The sequence below is a fragment of the Macaca fascicularis genome, chromosome 3, assembly GCF_037993035.2.
Source record: "Macaca fascicularis isolate 582-1 chromosome 3, T2T-MFA8v1.1".
In the NCBI taxonomy this organism is placed as follows: Eukaryota; Metazoa; Chordata; class Mammalia; order Primates; family Cercopithecidae; genus Macaca; species Macaca fascicularis.
The window spans coordinates 170,853,996-170,870,620 of NC_088377.1; the positions used below are offsets into that span (position 1 = coordinate 170,853,996).

The 16,625-nt window shown below is 42.0% G+C and overlaps 1 protein-coding gene across 8 annotated transcripts in view; it reads left to right on the plus strand.

Moving 5' to 3' along the window:
* Positions 1-16,625, plus strand: part of AHCYL2 (adenosylhomocysteinase like 2) — a 212,763-nt gene that overhangs the window by 167,508 nt on the left and 28,630 nt on the right. For all 8 annotated transcript variants that reach the window (XM_005550750.4, XM_074035973.1, XM_005550744.4 and 5 more), the window contains 4 exons: positions 2,425-2,568; positions 2,986-3,086; positions 10,902-11,004; positions 14,559-14,653. In XM_005550750.4, coding sequence (XP_005550807.1) covers positions 2,425-2,568; positions 2,986-3,086; positions 10,902-11,004; positions 14,559-14,653 — 443 coding nt within the window. The remainder of the gene's footprint in view (positions 1-2,424; positions 2,569-2,985; positions 3,087-10,901; positions 11,005-14,558; positions 14,654-16,625) is intronic.

The window sequence follows — 16,625 nt, forward strand, 5'->3', positions numbered from 1 at the left end:
GGGGGAAAAATGGTGAAGCCGGAAATTGGAATGCTTCCCTTAAGGGGAAGTTTTCAAATTTTGTTTTGCTTTTTTGTTTTCTTCTGATTCATTCTGAGAAACTAAAGAGGCATAGGGAGGGGGATCTCTTCTGGGTAGAGTTAGGACTCCAGTCTCAACCTCTCAAATCACTGCCAGCCAACCACCTGCTGCTTGGGTAGATTAGTAGGAGATGATGGAGGTATAAAAAAAGAGAAACTGCTAAATGATAATGTATGTATGTCATTCTTTTCCCATTCAAAATCCTAAAGCTGAGTAAGAACCCTTAAAGATGTTATATCTGGAACTGAATTTAAAATATGTGCAGAAGTGGGTAATATCAGGTATCATTTATTGAGTGCTTAATTACTGTATGCCAAGCATTGCACTAAGCACTTTACATATATTATCTTACTTAATCTGCTCAACCACTTGACTCTGATAAGTCATGTTCTCCTATTATATAGTCTTATGACATCCTGATTTCTGCTTTACAGCACACATTACAACTTTTTTTTTAAGCTCTAAATAACTAATTTTGTAACTAGTTATTTCTTCTTTGACTCACTGACTTGACTGAAAACTCCATGAAGGTAAGGACCATCTATATCTGTCCTATATTTCCAGCACCTAGACTATGTCTAGCACACAATAGATGCATAATTAAAATTTGAATAAACAACCGAGTGTGTGAATGACTGAATACGTGAGTAAATTAACAACTCTTTCAAATGGATCAGCTCCGCTTTATACACCCAGAAACAGAGACTGAGACTCAAATCAAAGACTGACTCCAGAACACATGACCAATATATTTGAATGGCCATTGGGAAGCATAAAAGTCATCATGACTCTGAAAAAGGATTTGAGATTTCAGGATATTCTGAATATGAACACTTTCTTCAAAAGTAATTTTCCCATAAATCTGGATCAGGGTTAGGGATGGCTATTTTTTTCTCTCTCAGGTGGTAGAAGCATGGTTCCCCTAAGCCTCTAGTTTATTAGGTATTTCTGAATATTGATTAGTAAAACAGATGACTTCCCGGAAAGCTGTTTCTGGGTTCTGTTGCCAAAAGTACTTTGAGCTTTCACTCACCCTAGGAGAGAGAACACAAACTTTTTGTACAGATTAGCTCCTTTCAAGAACAAAAGTCTCTTTGGGGATTTACTAATTCCCTCACCTCCCCTGGTGCCCATGTTCATTCCTGTTGCCTCGTGTTAGGACTTTGCTCCAGCTCCATGAGAGATTCTCAAGCCCCTCCTGCCCAAATGGTTTGTAGTGCCATGCCTGATTAACTGGGCAAGGTCAGACTTGCCTTTTACAGCCCTCCCAGAGATAGACCGTTTGCTAAGAAATCTCAGAAATGCTTAATTCTCTGGATATAAGTAGATCAGAGTATCATAGACCATAGGCACTCTGAGCTTTCACAGTTTTCTACCCTTAAAAGTGATGGCAGTACTTTACTCCATTGAGAGATACAAACCTTTTTCTAGAGAGTGTTTCTTAACCCCCCAAAAAACTTGGAGGTTAAGAACTATCTTCAGAAATTCAAATGCAAATCAGGGAAGGACGCTGCTTCAAATAATCTAGCAAGTGGTTAGTAACTACAGAATCCTGTGAAGACTAAAAAGACCCCAGCTAAGCATGTGAATAGCAGTAGCAAGCAGCTGCCTGTTAGCCATGATAAAAAGTTTTGGACCTTTCACACTCTAGTGTATGTTGCTAAATGGATTAGTTATCAGAGCATTTTATTGTACCAAAGAGGATTTATTCACTTCTTTGGGAGTCTAAAATGCCTAACGCGGGACCCACTGAGGCCAGCAAGAAGGGAGAGCACATTGAATACTTCATTGTTAATGTCTAATTAGGTCTGCAGGCACAATTCAGCCTCATCAGAGTCCGTCTTAAAAAAGAAAGCTCTGTTATGTCAGACAAATACTTTTTATGTGGTTCTTAATTACTTTCCCATGGATTCCTTATTTTCTAGGTCTTATCTGTTCAGTAATTGTACTAAAACACAAATTATATCAAATATTTAAGCAGCACACAGAGCAGAGTAGCTAGAATCCCAAAAATCCACAGGTTAATGACCATGATCTTGCATTAGGAACTTTCACCTAATGCTACCGTGGTGTAACCTTCCCTTTTTGCATATTCAAGGACCTCTGTGTGTTCTGAAGATGAAGTTAACCCTAATTTCAAGTTAAGGCTATCCAGGAAGAATGTCTTTGGCAATCTCTTTCAGCTTCCCTCTTCTGGTCTGTGTATAGCATGTAGTTGCTTACCAGAGGTAAAAAATTTATATGGCGTTAGGTGGCTAGAGAAGCCTCAGTTCGCTCTGTGGTTTGGAATTTTAGAGGAAGCATTTTTTTATTTCCTGAGCGTTTTTTATTCTGTCATTCCAGCGGCTTCATATACAGATAGCTCTGATGATGAGACATCCCCCAGGGACAAGCAGCAAAAGAACTCTAAGGGAAGCAGTGACTTCTGTGTTAAGAACATCAAACAGGCAGAGTTTGGACGAAGAGAAATTGAAATTGCTGAACAAGGTAAAGAAAACAAGCACCTTTTCCTTCTTAACCTGCCTGTGTCTTTTTGTCTGTATTCATCCCTTTTTATGTCTGGGGTCTGGTGAAATTTCTATGTGATAAGAATACTTATAACAAAAGAAATATGAGTTCAGAAAACACTGGGGAAATCTGGCAAGTCTAGAAGGAACCCTATATTTGGGGAAAAAAAAAGGGAGAGAGACTGGATAAGGACAGGAATATAGAGAATCAGAACCCTGGAACCTCTGAAAGCCCTTTATAAAGGAAAATTCAGGTTTAATGTCTTGATCCCTGGAGAAACCTAATCTAACCTGATCAGGGGAAGGATCTTAACTTAAGAAAATAAGTTTTTCTGTTTGTTCTTTTATCTCTTATTCCCTCTTCTTTAATATTGCTGTATTTATTGGGGCTTTTCAGAAATGCCTGCATTGATGGCTTTGAGGAAGAGAGCTCAAGGAGAAAAGCCTTTGGCTGGAGCCAAAATCGTGGGTTGCACACACATCACTGCTCAGACTGCTGTGAGTTCTTTTCTTTTCTCCTTTTAATAACAATAGTTAATAATAGCCACGAGCTACCGAAAGCTTACAAGATGCCAAGCACCGAGTTAAGAGCTTAACAAGTATTAGCTCATTAATCCTTATAATGGCCATATAAAGGAGGTATTCTTGTTTCCATTTTATAAACGAAGAAGCTGAGGCTCAGAGGGCCTAAAATATTTGTTTACGGTTATACAGCTAGAAATCACAGAGTCAAGATTTTAACTTCAATATATAGTAGTCCTCCTGCTTTGTCTGTGGGGGATAAGTTTCAAGACCCCTAGTGGACACCTGAAACTTCAGGCAGTACTGAACCCTATATATATTATGTTTTTTCCTGTACATATATACCTATGATCAAATTTAATTTATGCAATTGGCCCTCCATATCCACCAGTTCTGCTTCCTGAGGATTTGACCAACTACAGATCAAAAATATTCAGAAAATAAAATAATACAGCAATAAAAAATAACAGATAAGAAATATAACAACTATTTACATAGCATTTACACTGTATTAGGTATTATAAATAACCTAGCGATGCTTTAAAATATACAGAAGGATGTGCACAGATTATATGCAAACATTACATCATTTTATTTTATTTTATTTTTATTTTTTTTGAGATGGAGTCTCGCTCTGTCACCCAGGCTGGAGTGCAGTGGCCGGATCTCGGCTCACTGCAAGCTCCGCCTCCCGCGTTCACACCATTCTCCTGCCTCAGCCTCCTGAGTAGCTGGGACTACAGGCGCCCGCCACCTCGCCCAGATAGTTTTTTTTTTTTTTTTTGTATTTTTTAGTAGAAACGGGGTTTCACCGTGTTAGCCAGGACGGTCTCGATCTCCTGACCTCGTGATCCGCCCGTCTCGGCCTCCCAAAGTGCTGGGATTACAGGCTTAAGCCACCGCGCCCAGCCCATTACATCATTTTATATAAGGGACTTGAGCATCCTCAGATTTTGGTATCCATGGGAGTCCTGGAATCAATTCCCTGAGGATACTGAGAGACAGCTATAAATTCAACACAGTAAGAAATGAACAACAATAACTCAAAATAAAAGAGAGCAATTGTAACAATAGACTGTAATAAAAGTTATGTCACATAAAGGAATTTATCACAGTACATAGCAGAAAGTCCAAAGGGAAGGCAGACTTCAGATGCAGGATCTCAGGGTTCCAGCTTCACCTCTCTGATTCTCTTGGAGCTGCCTCCTCAGTATGCTTACTTCACCCTCAAGCTGATAGCAAGATGCTTACAGCTATTCTAGTCATCACAAACTGACATGAAAAAGAAGAGGGACCATTTCTTCCTCGCTCAAGAGAAGTCCCTCCAGGATACTCCATCATGTCTCATTGGGCAGAACTGGATCACGTGCCTGTGCTCCATCAGTCCTAGCAAGGGGCTTGGAATTACCATGATTTGCTTACACCAGTGATTCCTACCTTACTCTCATCAGTTTTAATGTCCCCTTTTTATTAAAAAACTTTTTTTTTTGCAGTGTCCCTGAATTATCCTGAAGTGAAATTCAGATATAACATGTCTAGGTACATATAATCTTTAAAAAAAATCAATACAAAATCTTAACTGAAATATGAAGGAGGAAAAAAAGAAAGTACAATACTTAAAATAATGTGTATTTCAATATGTAAATACTCAAGGACAACTATAGTAGAACAATCAGATATTTGTACTATTTCACAGTATTATTTGAAATAGTATTATTTGAAGACAGAAAGAAATGTGTTATTGATTCCAGAGCATCAGAGCAGCATTGCCATGATTTTCTGAAATAGTAAACAACTTTTTGTAAACTTCTGAACAACAAGAACAACAAAAAGTATGAGTTTTCTCTTCATTTATATAGCTGTTACATTCCTGGAAAAACTATTGTTTTGTATTAAAACTACAAAACTACTTTTTGCTAATTTGTAAAGTGGAATTAGATTTGAGTACTCAGATAATTGTAGATAGGTTTTTCACCCATGTGAACTTTCGTTTTGACATTTGAAAATTGTACCAGCTACAGACACAGTTTTTTGTTGAGACACTTTCAGAATATAGAGATTCCTGGTCCTGTCCACTGAATGCCAGTAGCACTCTCCTTCCAATTATTGTGGCAACCAAAAATGCCCCCACAATTTTCTAGATCTCCTCTTTTATCACCAGAGATGCAGTGTATATGGAGTTGCTAACCATAATGAGACCACTATAGGGAAATTGGAATATTGAGCAATGGTCTGGAATCTTTTATGGGGATCCATAAGATCTGGGTCATCTGTGTGGCTAGATCAGCTTTCCAAAGATCATGTCTCCCAAAGCACAACACTTATATGGTCACATTCCTGATTCAGAACATTAGAGATTCCTCAAGGTACAGACAGCTACTATTAGCATCTTCACTATGAGACTTTTCTGGGTTATATGTTCTCCGAGGAAAAGAGTACCTTGACTGCCCAAAATTAATATAATAAATTGAAAAGCTATCTATTTTGGAGCTACAGACTAATGAATCAAGACAGAAACACTCTTGAATCTTTTTTGGCCTGCTCAGTCAGCGACATGAGACTTCAGTGTGGTAGCTTAAAATAGTAAGTGCTTCTCTACTGTCTCATGTTGCTGAATTACATCTAGTTTGTTTTTTACCCTTAGGCCCACTGAGCATTACCACCCTTCATGGTTCCTTTTCTATTTTTTTCCTGAATGGATTAATCACAATTAGCTTACCAATTTTAATATTAATTTATTGTTTCCACCCCACATTTTTTTCCTTTAAAAAATAACTACAAAGAAATTTTGCTTTGTTTGCCAACCTAATACTCTTTCACCCTTATCTTAGTTCATTTGGGCTGCTATAACAAAATACCTTAGACTGGGTAATTAATAAACAATAGATATTTATTGTTCACAGTTCTGGAGGCTGGGAAGTCCAAGATCAAGGCGCCAGCAGATTCAGTGTCTGGTGAGGGCCTGTTCCTCATATATGGCGCTTTCTATGTGCCCTCACATGGCCAAAGGGGAAAGCAAGCTTCCTCAGGCCTGTTTTATAAGTACACTAATCCCATTTGTGAGGGTAGAACTCTCATGTCTAATCACCTCCCAATCACTTCCATAATCACTTTTTAATACCATCATCACCTAGGGGGTTAGTTTTTAACATATGACTCTGTGGGGGGAGGACATACATTCAGACCATAGCATTCCCCAAATACCTTAGTGTATATTTTCTACAAACAAGGACATTTTCCTGTACAACCAGTATAACCATCAGAAGTAGAAAATTAACATTGATTCATTATTACCATCTAATCCTTAGATCCCACTGGAGTTTCACTTGTTGTTCTGATAATATTTTTGTAACAAAAGAATCCAGCCCATGGTTATATGTCACATTTAATTGTCATGTCTTTTTAATCTTCATTAGTACAGAATACTTTCTCAATCTTTCTTTGATTTTCATGACCTTGACACTTTTGAAGATTACAGATCAATTATTTTGTAGAATTTCCTCAATTTGGATTTTTCTGATGCTTCCTCATTATGAGATTCAGGCTATGCATCTATGATGGGAATACAGGGAAGTGATACATCCTGTCAGGTGGCACATGATTTCAGTTTGTCCCAGAACTGATGATGTTCACTTTAATCCCTTGATTGAGATATTGTCTGCCAGGATTTTCCTCTGTAAAAGTTATTTTTCCCAGTTTATAATTAATATGTTTTTTAGACTGGGTGCGATGGCTCACGCCTGTAATCCCAGCACTTTGGGAGGTCAAGGCTGGCAGAGATCACTTGAGTCCAGAAGTTCAAGACTAGCCTAGGCAACATGGCAAAACACCATTTCTACAAAAAAATACAAAAGTTAGCCAGGTGTGGTGGCATGTGCCTGTAGTTCCAGCTACGGGAGGCTGAGGTGGGAGGATTGATTGAGCCCGGAAGGTAGAGATTACAGTGAGCAGTGAGCTGAGATTGCACTGCACTCCAGCCTGGGTGACAGAGTGAGACCCTGTCTCAAAAATAAATAAAAATAGAATTAATATGTTTATGTGAGGTAATACTATGAAACTGTAAATATCTCATTCTTTATCTTTGATTTATTCATTATTTTTATTTGTATGGAATCACTGTTTCCTATTTTATTTAATAAGTTATAATCCATTACTATCATTACTTACTTACATGATCATCTTGTTACCAATTTGACCAGGGAGAGCCTCTTCAGTGTGGCTTCTGTGACTTGTCTTTTGACATGTCGCTTTCATTCTTTGAACACTTCCTTGCTTTTGGTACAAGATCACCTCCGCTTATCTTGAACATTCCATGTCCTACTCTTGGAATCAGCCATTTCTCCCAGAATGCCTGGCTCCTTTTAGTGGATCTGGGCACTAATGTGCTGTTTGGTTTTGAAATGTCATTGTTCCCAGATCCTCTTTTTTTCCTCTCCATACATGTAATTGGAGTTCCAGAAGGCAAAGAGGGAAAGAATCCATAGATTCCCATAGATCCCATAGATTTTAAGCACTCTGTTCTGATTTTTTTCTGCCAGTCTTTTTCTTTTTGTATTTCAGTTCAGTAATTTCTTTTTTTGTTGTTGTTTTGTTTTGTTGAGTAGTGTCTCACTGTGTCACCCAGGCTGCAGTGCAATGGTACGGTCATTGCAGGCTCATTGCAGCCTCAAACTCCTGGGCTCAAGCGTTCCTCCTGCCCCAGTCTCCCAAGTAACTGGGACTACAGGCATGTACCATCATGCCTGGCTAATTTTTTTAATTTTATGTAGAAATGAGATCTTGCTGTGATGCCCAGGCTGGTGTCAAACTCCTGGCCTCAAGCGATCTCCTGCCTCAGCCTTTCAAAGTGCTAGGATTACAGGCATGAGCCACTGTGCCTGGCTCAGTTCAGTAAATTTTATTGGTCTATCTTCAAGTTCACTGATTCTGTCCCTGGATGTGCCCAGTCTGATGATAAACCTGTTGAAGGAACTTTTAATTTGACATTTTTTTTTCTGGCATTTGTATTTGCCTTTTTTTTTAAGACAGAATTTTGCTCCTGTTGCCCAGGCTGGAGTGCAATGGCGCAATCTTGTCTCACCACAACCTCCACCTCCTGGGTTCAAGCGATTCTTCTGCCTCAGCCTCCCGAATAACTGGGATTACAGGCATGTGCCACCAAGCGGCTAATTTTGTATTTTTAGTAGAGATGGGGTTTCTCCATGTTGGTCAGGCTGGTCTCAAACTCCCGACCCCAGGTGATCCGCCCACCTCAGCCTCCCAAGGTGCTAGCCTTTACAGGCCAGAGCCACCGCACCGGCCTGTATTTGACTTTTTATAGTTTCCATCTCTGCTGAAATTTTCTGTCTATTCATAGATGTTGTCTGTCTTTCTCAACTAGATCCTTTAACATACACATATTACTCCAGCCTGGGCAACATAGCAAGACCCTAAAAAAGTAAAAATAAATAACATAAACATATTAATCATAGTTATTTTAAAGCTCCTGTGTGATCAAACATCTGGCTCATTTGAGAGCCTGCCTCTATTGTTTACTCATTTCCTGACAGTGTTTTTTTTTTGTTTTGTTTTGTTTTGTTTTTACTTTTTATATGTCCTGACATTTTTAATTGAGTGGTAGTATATTAGTTTTCATTATAGTCATGAATTGGGCTGGATTTAGAGTTTGTTGTATACCAATAAAGGCTTCAAATTCCTCCAGCAGTGGACTGCTATAACCTTGTAATTTGAGGTTACCAAAGGACATTCCTCAGTATTTCTGCTTTACCCTCAGTTTTCAGCTACTTCTGCACACGTGTGCCACAGAAGTGTCCTCTTTTCAAGTACCTGTCCCATCTGCCATACTAGACTGCTGCTCCTTGTTTCCTGGGGCTAAGCACACGGTGAGGGCAAGTGGGGTTTTTGGATCTCTGGTGCGGTCTCAGTCTTAGGCAGACGTCTGTGAGGGCAGGGTTTTCTCAATATTCCTGCCTCTCCTATCTGTAGCAGCCAAACTTTGCCTTGCATCTGTGGTGGGTCTTGGGCAAGACATATTTTCCTGCCCTCCCTGGAGAGCTAGAGAGGTAGCAGATCCTTACTTTGTATCAGTGAACTGTCCTGGGCCCAAAAGTTTTTCCTGTGCCTCTCCCAGAGGCAGAGAGTTTTTGCTTCTGCCTTCCTCCAGAAACAGTGGATCTTTGCCTGGTCCCTAATAGCAGGCCCACTTCCTGCTCTTCCTATAGCTTGAGGCTTTTGCTTCCTATGAGAGAAGAGTATAGGGAAGTGCCCAGGTTTCATGTCTGTTTCTGAGCACAGCCAATCAGTTCCCTGCCCCAGTCTTTCTTTTGAGCACTGGGTGGAAGCCTCTGGAAGACAGCCTGCATGTGAATGGGAAATCTACTTGTGCCTGGAGCTTCAACAAATTCCACATTGACACACTTTCCCACACCCAGCCTTTCCTAATTGTTCAAAAGTTTAGCTGACATTTTCTTATCCTCATCTGCGGCAGCCATTTCTTCCTCACATGCGCTGCCAAAGGTAAAACAGTCTTCCCTCTCTCTTTAAAAGGATGTGTCACTCTTTGGAGGGCAGTTCACTTCGGTGCTTTACGGCCTCAGCTGTGCTTTACGGCCTCAGCTCTTTGATGGGCTCAAGAAGAGTTTGGCTTTGTAGATTACCCAGTTTTGGGGGTTTGTGTGTGTGTGTTTGTTCGTTTTGGGTTTTTTTTTGTTTTGTTTTGAGACGGAGTCTTGCTGTGTCACGCAGGCTAGAGTGCAATAGTGCAATCTCGGCTCACTGCAAGCTCCGCCTCCCAGGTTCACACCATTCTCCTGGCTCAGCCTCCCGAGTAGCTGAGACTACAGGCACCCGCCACCACGCCTGGCTAATTTTTTTGTGTGTTTTTAGTAGAGACGGGGTTTCACCATGTTAGCCAGGATAGTCTCGATCTCCTGATCTCATGATCTGCCCGCCTCAGCCTCCCAAAGTGTTGGGATTACAGGCGTGAGCCACTGCGCTCGGCCATTTGAGACAGAGCTTTGCTCTTGTTGTCCAGGCTGGAGTGCAGTGGTACAATCTTAGCTCACTGCAACCTCTGTCTCACCGTTTCAAGCCATTGTCCTGCCTCAGCCTCCCAAGTAGCTGGGACTACAGGCGTGCGCCACCATGCCCGGCTAATTTTTCTGTATTTTTAGTAAAGATAGGGTTCACCATGTTGGCCAGGCTGGTCTCGAACTCCTGACCTCAGGTAATGACCCACCTCAGCCTCCCAAAGTGGGATTACAGGCATGAGCCACCATGCCTGGCCATGTGTTTGGTTTTTTGGAGACAGGGTCTCACTCTATTGTCCAGGCTGGAGTTCAGTGGCACAGTCACGACTCACTACAGCCTCCATCTCCCATGCTCAAGCAGTCCTCCCACCTCAGCCTTCCTAGTAGCTACCCAGCTTTTTCATGTCATTAAGGTGGGAGCTTCTCTTGTAGCTTTGTGTATTCTAAACAGAAGCAGAACTGTAAATCTGTGTTTTTTAAGAAAAGTTTTGGCTCTGAAGTCCTTGATTTATTAAATCTTATGGGGAGGCTTAATTTAAATTGGTAAAAACATAGAGTCAGCTGGAGCCTCCCTCTTCCCATGGCTTCCCCCAATACTTGCCTTCTTCTTAGAATACTGAAGAAGTTCTGTAGAGCCCAACTTGAAAATCACTGGCCTAAGTCATTCCTGTTGTATTTTCTGATTGTAAAATATATAAACTTTATCTCCTTGACTAGTTGTTTGGCCCAGGCTTGCTCATCCCCTGCTTTGTCTTTAATACAGGTACTTATGGAAACTCTAGGTGCTCTGGGGGCCCAGTGCCGATGGGCTGCCTGCAACATCTATTCCACTCTCAATGAAGTGGCTGCTGCTCTAGCAGAAAGTGGTAAGAGCTTGTTCTCTGTGCCTTTGGCTAAAGTAAGTCTCCAAAAAGCTCTGTTGTTTCAGCATAAATCTTTAAAGAAGGTTGACAATAAAAGAACTATCTTGGAAGAAATAGATCTCAATTCTTGATGAATTTACTTTTTCTGGCCTTCGCTTGTCAAATATGATCTAGTTAACTTTGCCATTTTACAGTTGACAAATATCTACCTTTGTCTAATATTCCATTATTAGGTAATGCTTTGTTTTGACACACTGATTTACTAATAGCAGAGCACTAGTGAACACTACTCATTGAGGTAACATGGATTACAGGAGAAAATGCTTCACCCTTAGTTTTGTGACCCTATTGGTTTTCCAGCAAGTAATTTGCCCTGATTTAATGTTTGGTGTTTCTGCTTCAGGAGTAAAGAGGACTTGACCTGGCAGATTAATATTTGATCACAGCATCCACTAGTAGTTGATGGACAAAAGAAATAGAGAAATTTGGACTTTGCCAGCCTCTTGCCTTTACTCTTTGGCAGTACAGCTCAGCGTTTCATTTGTTCTTTCATTTTAATTTACTTATTTATAAGATTTTATGGCTGTATATATGATAGAAAAATATTTAATACTTTATTAATACAAATAGTAAATGTGTACCCCAGTGAATACGCATTCATTTCTTTTCCTTTTTTTTTTTTTTTTTTTTTTTTTGAGATGGAGTCTTGCTCTGTCGCCCAGGCTGGAGTGCAGTGGCCGGATCTCAGCTCACTGCAAGCTCTGCCTCCTGGGTTCAGGCCATTCTCCTGTCTCAGCCTCCCGAGTAGCTGGGACTACAGGCACCCGCCACCTCGCCCGGCTAATTTTTTTGTATTTTTTAGTAGAGACGGGGTTTCACCTTGTTAGCCAGGATGGTCTCGATCTCCTGACCTCGTGATCCGCCCGTCTCGGCCTCCCAAAGTGCTGGGATTACAGGCTTGAGCCACCGCGCCCGGCCGTTTTCCTTTTTTTTTTAAGTAGAGACAGAGTCTTGCTCTGTCACCCAGGCTGGAGTGCAGTAGTACAATAGTGTTTCCCTGCATCCTTCAATTCCTGGGAACAGGTGATCCTCCCACCTCAGTCTTCTGAGTAGCTGGGACTTTAGGCACATGCCACCATGCCCAGCTAACTTAAAAAATTTTTTTGAAGACACAAGGTCTTGCTCTGTTGCTCAGGCTACTCTCAAACAGCCGGCCTCAAGTGATCCTCTCGCCTCATCCTCCCAAAGTGCTGGGATTAGAGGTGTGAGCCACCATGCCCAGCCCATTTTTTTTTATTTCTTAATTTAATTTCTATTTTTAATTTTTATTATTTTATTATTTTTATTTTATTTATTAATTTTTTTGAGACAGAGTCTCACTCCGTCGCACAGGCTGGAGTGCAATGGTGTGATCTCAGCTCACTGTAACCTCCGCCTCCCGGGTTCAAGCAACTCCCCTGCCTCAGCCTCCTGAGTAGCTGAGATTACAGGTGCCCTCCACTACACCTGGCTAATTTTTGTATTTTTAGTAGAGACGGGGTTTCACCATGTTAGTCAGGCTGGTCTCGAACTCCTGACCTCAGGTGACCCGCCTGCCTTGGCCTCCCAAAGTGCTGGGGTTACAGGCGTGAGCCACTGTGCCCAGCAACCCCATTTCTTTTTTTTAAACAAATGCTTACTGACCTACTCTAAGAGCTGTAAGGGCAAATGAGGCAATGTCTTTTTTTTTTTTTTTTTTTTTTTTTTGAGACGGAGTCTTGCTCTGTGCCCCAGGCTGGAGTGCAGTGGCACGATTTTGGCTCACTGCAAGCTCCGCCTCCCGGGTTCACGCCATTCTCCTGCCTCAGCCTCCCGAGTAGCTGGGACTACAGGCGCCCGCCACCTCGCCCGGCTAATTTTCTTGTATTTTTAGTAGAGACGGGGTTTCACCGTGTTAGCCAGGATGGTCTCGATCTTCTGACCTCGTGATCCGCCCGTCTCGGCCTCCCAAAGTGCTGGGATTACAGGCTTGAGCCACCGCGCCCGGCCGAGGCAATGTCTTTACCCTCAGAATCTTATATTTTGGTGAGGAGATAATACACATATATAAATAATGATACAAGGGCATATATGATAAATGCCATGACAGATTATAAATCCATATTCACTATACAAACAAGAGGCTTAGAAAAGTTCAGATTCCCACTTTGGGAGGCCGAGACAGGTGGATCACCTGAGGTCAGGAGTTCAAGAGCAGCGTGGCCAACATGGTGAAACTCCGTCTCTACTAAAAGTACAAAAATTAGCCGGGGGTAGTGGAGGGCACCTGTAATCCCAGCTACTCAGAAGGCTGAGGCAGGAGAATCGCTTGAACCCAGGAGGCAGAGGCTGCAGTGAGCCGAGATTGCACCACTGCACTCTAGCCTGGGGGACAGAGCCAGACTCCATCTCAAAAAAAAAAAAAAAGGCCGGGCGCAGTGGCTCACACCTGTAATCCCAGCACTTTAGGAGCCTGAGGCGGGCAGATCATGAGGTCAGGAGTTCGAGACCAGCCTGGCCAATATGGTGAAACCCCGTCTCTACTAAAAATACAAAAATTAGCTGGGCGTGGTGCCACGCACCTGTAGTCCCAGCTACTCAAGAGGCCGAGGCAGGAGAATCACCTGAACCCAGGAGGTGGAGGTTGCAGTGAGCCGAAATGGTGCCATTGCACTCCAGCCTGGGTGTCAGAGCGAGACTCCATCTCAAAAAGAAAAAGAAAAGTTCAGATTCCTTGAGCGCTCATTTCCAGCTGGGTTAATCAGGCTTCGTTAGGAACATGACACTTAACTGGGCTATGAATTATAGTAACGTTTTAGCAAGTGGAAAAACACTTTTTTTTTTTCTTAATAATAGGGTGGGATGATTAAAGTATAGAAGCAAAAAAAATTAAAGTGTAATTGGGAAATGGTGAGAATGCCAGTTTGAGTGGATCAAGAAGTAACTGTTTCTGGTTTTTCTTTTCCCTCTAGTCACTTTTTTTTTTTTTTTTTTTGGAGACAGAATCTTGCCCTGTCCCCTAGGCTGGAGTGCAATAACAACGATCTTGGCTCACTGCAACCTCCGACTCCCAGGTTCAAGCCATTCTTCTGCCTCAGCCTCCCCAGTAGCTGAGACGACAGGCGTGCACCACCACACCCAGCTAATTTTTGTATTTTTAGTAGAGACAGGTTTCATCATGTTGGCCAGGCTGGCCTTGAACTCCTGATCTCAGGTGATCCACCCACCTCAGCCTCCCAAAGTGCTGGGATTACAGGAGTGAGCCACTGTGCCTGGCCCCCTCTCGTTACATTTTAAACAGCTGTCATACTTTTGTCCATTCTACTTGTCCTCATTGGGCTAATAAGAGCAGAATGACCATCAAAGACAAAGGAATGGATAAAGGGGCTGAAGGCAATGCCAATCAGTGAAGAATGTCAATCCAAGGATTATAGCAGAATGAGAGAGTTGGAAATTAGGAACCAGAATCTTCTCACTAAAATTTGGCGATCAGCCTCTTTTGGTCTTTAATGGTTTCTCTTTGTTCCTTTTTTTCTCAGGATTTCCTGTTTTTGCCTGGAAGGGAGAGTCAGAAGATGACTTTTGGTGGTGCATTGATAGATGTGTGAATGTGGAGGGCTGGCAGCCAAACATGGTGGGTCAGATTTCTGCTAATACAATTCTGTAGGGGTCAGGAATGGGGATGGGAGGAGGTTATGGCCTGGGAGAGGGTTTCCCAACAAGAAGAAAGGAAAATGGCTTCATTTCTATCTGACGTACCTGGATTTCCAGCAGAACTAGATTCTTATGCTATGGGTACCCCAAGAGTATTGAAGCTCTTATAACCTCAAAGTGCTTTAATTATTGGTTCTAATGTTGGAAGCATTTATATTCATTAGAAACATTAAAGTGCTGCCCAGGATTCACACGTGGCTGGTTAAAAAGCAAGAGTAATGAGTTTCCATTCCCTGCTACTGCCTACTCCCCCACCTTACAACAACCAAAAAACCCAAACAAACCACCTCAGAGCTCTCAAGATGCTTAGCCTTCTCTCTAGAATCCATATACTTGTCATGTGAGTCAGGACTAGAAAAATAAAATAAAAATAATAGAGTTCGTATAATGCATTTATAGTAAACCTGAAGAGCTTCCAAGTTCAAGTTTCTTCTCTTTATATTCGTTCCCCACATTTAAAAAGACAACAAGGCAAAGTTTTGGGGTTGTAATTTTTGCTTCATTTTTATTTTTGTGTTATTCTTTAGATCAAGTCTTGAAGCCTGATAGCACATTAGATTTGCAAAGAGGCAAAAAGCTACACAAAGGGCTGGGTGTGGTGGCGTGTAATGCCAGCACTTTGGGAGCCCAAGGCAGGTAGATTCCTTCAGCCCAGGAGTTCGAGACCAGCCTGGGCAACATAGGGAGACACTGTCTCTACAAAAAAATACAAAAATTAGCAGGATGTGTTGGCATGCACCTGTAGTAGTAGTCCCAGCTACTTAGGAGGCTGAGGTGGAAGGATCACTTGAGCCCAGGAGGTAGAGGCTGCAGTGAGCCGAGATAACACCAGTGCAATCCAGCCTGGGTGAGAGAGTGAAACTGTGCCCCCACCCCAACCCCCTCCCCAAAAAGCTACACAAACTATGAGGTGCTCCTATTTTGCAAATAATTCTGCCCCCTTCCCTTGGGGGAGGGGGCAGAAATTAGGGAATGTGCTGACAAAAGAATCCCTGAAGCTCTAGTCCAACCATTGCTTGCTGCTGAAGGCTGCAGAGCAGGCCTCACTTGGTGCGTGGCAGAGAAGTAGCTTCTTTCTGAATTCTGTGATCCAGGTCACACTGCACCAGGCTTGTTTGAGGAAGCTGGGTTAGAGCCTTCATATCCTAAAGGGGTGGGGGAGCAGAGTTGACAGTGGCTGTAAGATGAGTCAGCTCGTTCCAACAGTTTTAATAGTGACACGAGGGAGTGTGACTGACAGATGCTAAAGCAGATATGCCAGGGAGTTTCTCCTGGGAATAAAACATTGATTTTTAAAGTCAGGAACCCAGGGAGGACATTAGGATTTTACCTGGAGAACATTACAAACTGTAGAACCAGCACAAACTGCTAGGAAGGTTAATAAAGAGAGTAAGACAAGGACAAAAACAGTTGTCAGCCCAGAAAACAAGACCCATACCTCTTTAGATTCTGTCAAGATTTAGTACTTTTCCTTACTTCCCACCCTTGGGAAGATTTCCTGATGACAAGAATTTCCTGCAGTAGATTTACATGGTGAGAATAATGGGCAGAGTTCATTAAGTAAATCTTAGAGGCAGCAACTACCTGTCTGTGTCATATCTTCCTTAAAAGGGAAAAGTGGATGAGAATAGTGAGACTTACAACACAGAGTTTCCAGTTGTTCAATCTCTCTTGTCTCTTATCTTTTCTGTAGAAGGGAAAACTTCATGAGGGATTCCATACATGGAGAATGGGAGAGAGAAACTCAGAAGAGCCTTTTGCTTTCTTGGGGCATCTGTTCTGGGGGTTTCTACTTGTAGTATGGAGCAAGTACAAAAGCTTTGATGAGAGTCCTAACTTGAATTCTGGTTCTCAAGCAATGTTTGAGTGAGGGAGAGAAAATAGGTCAACAG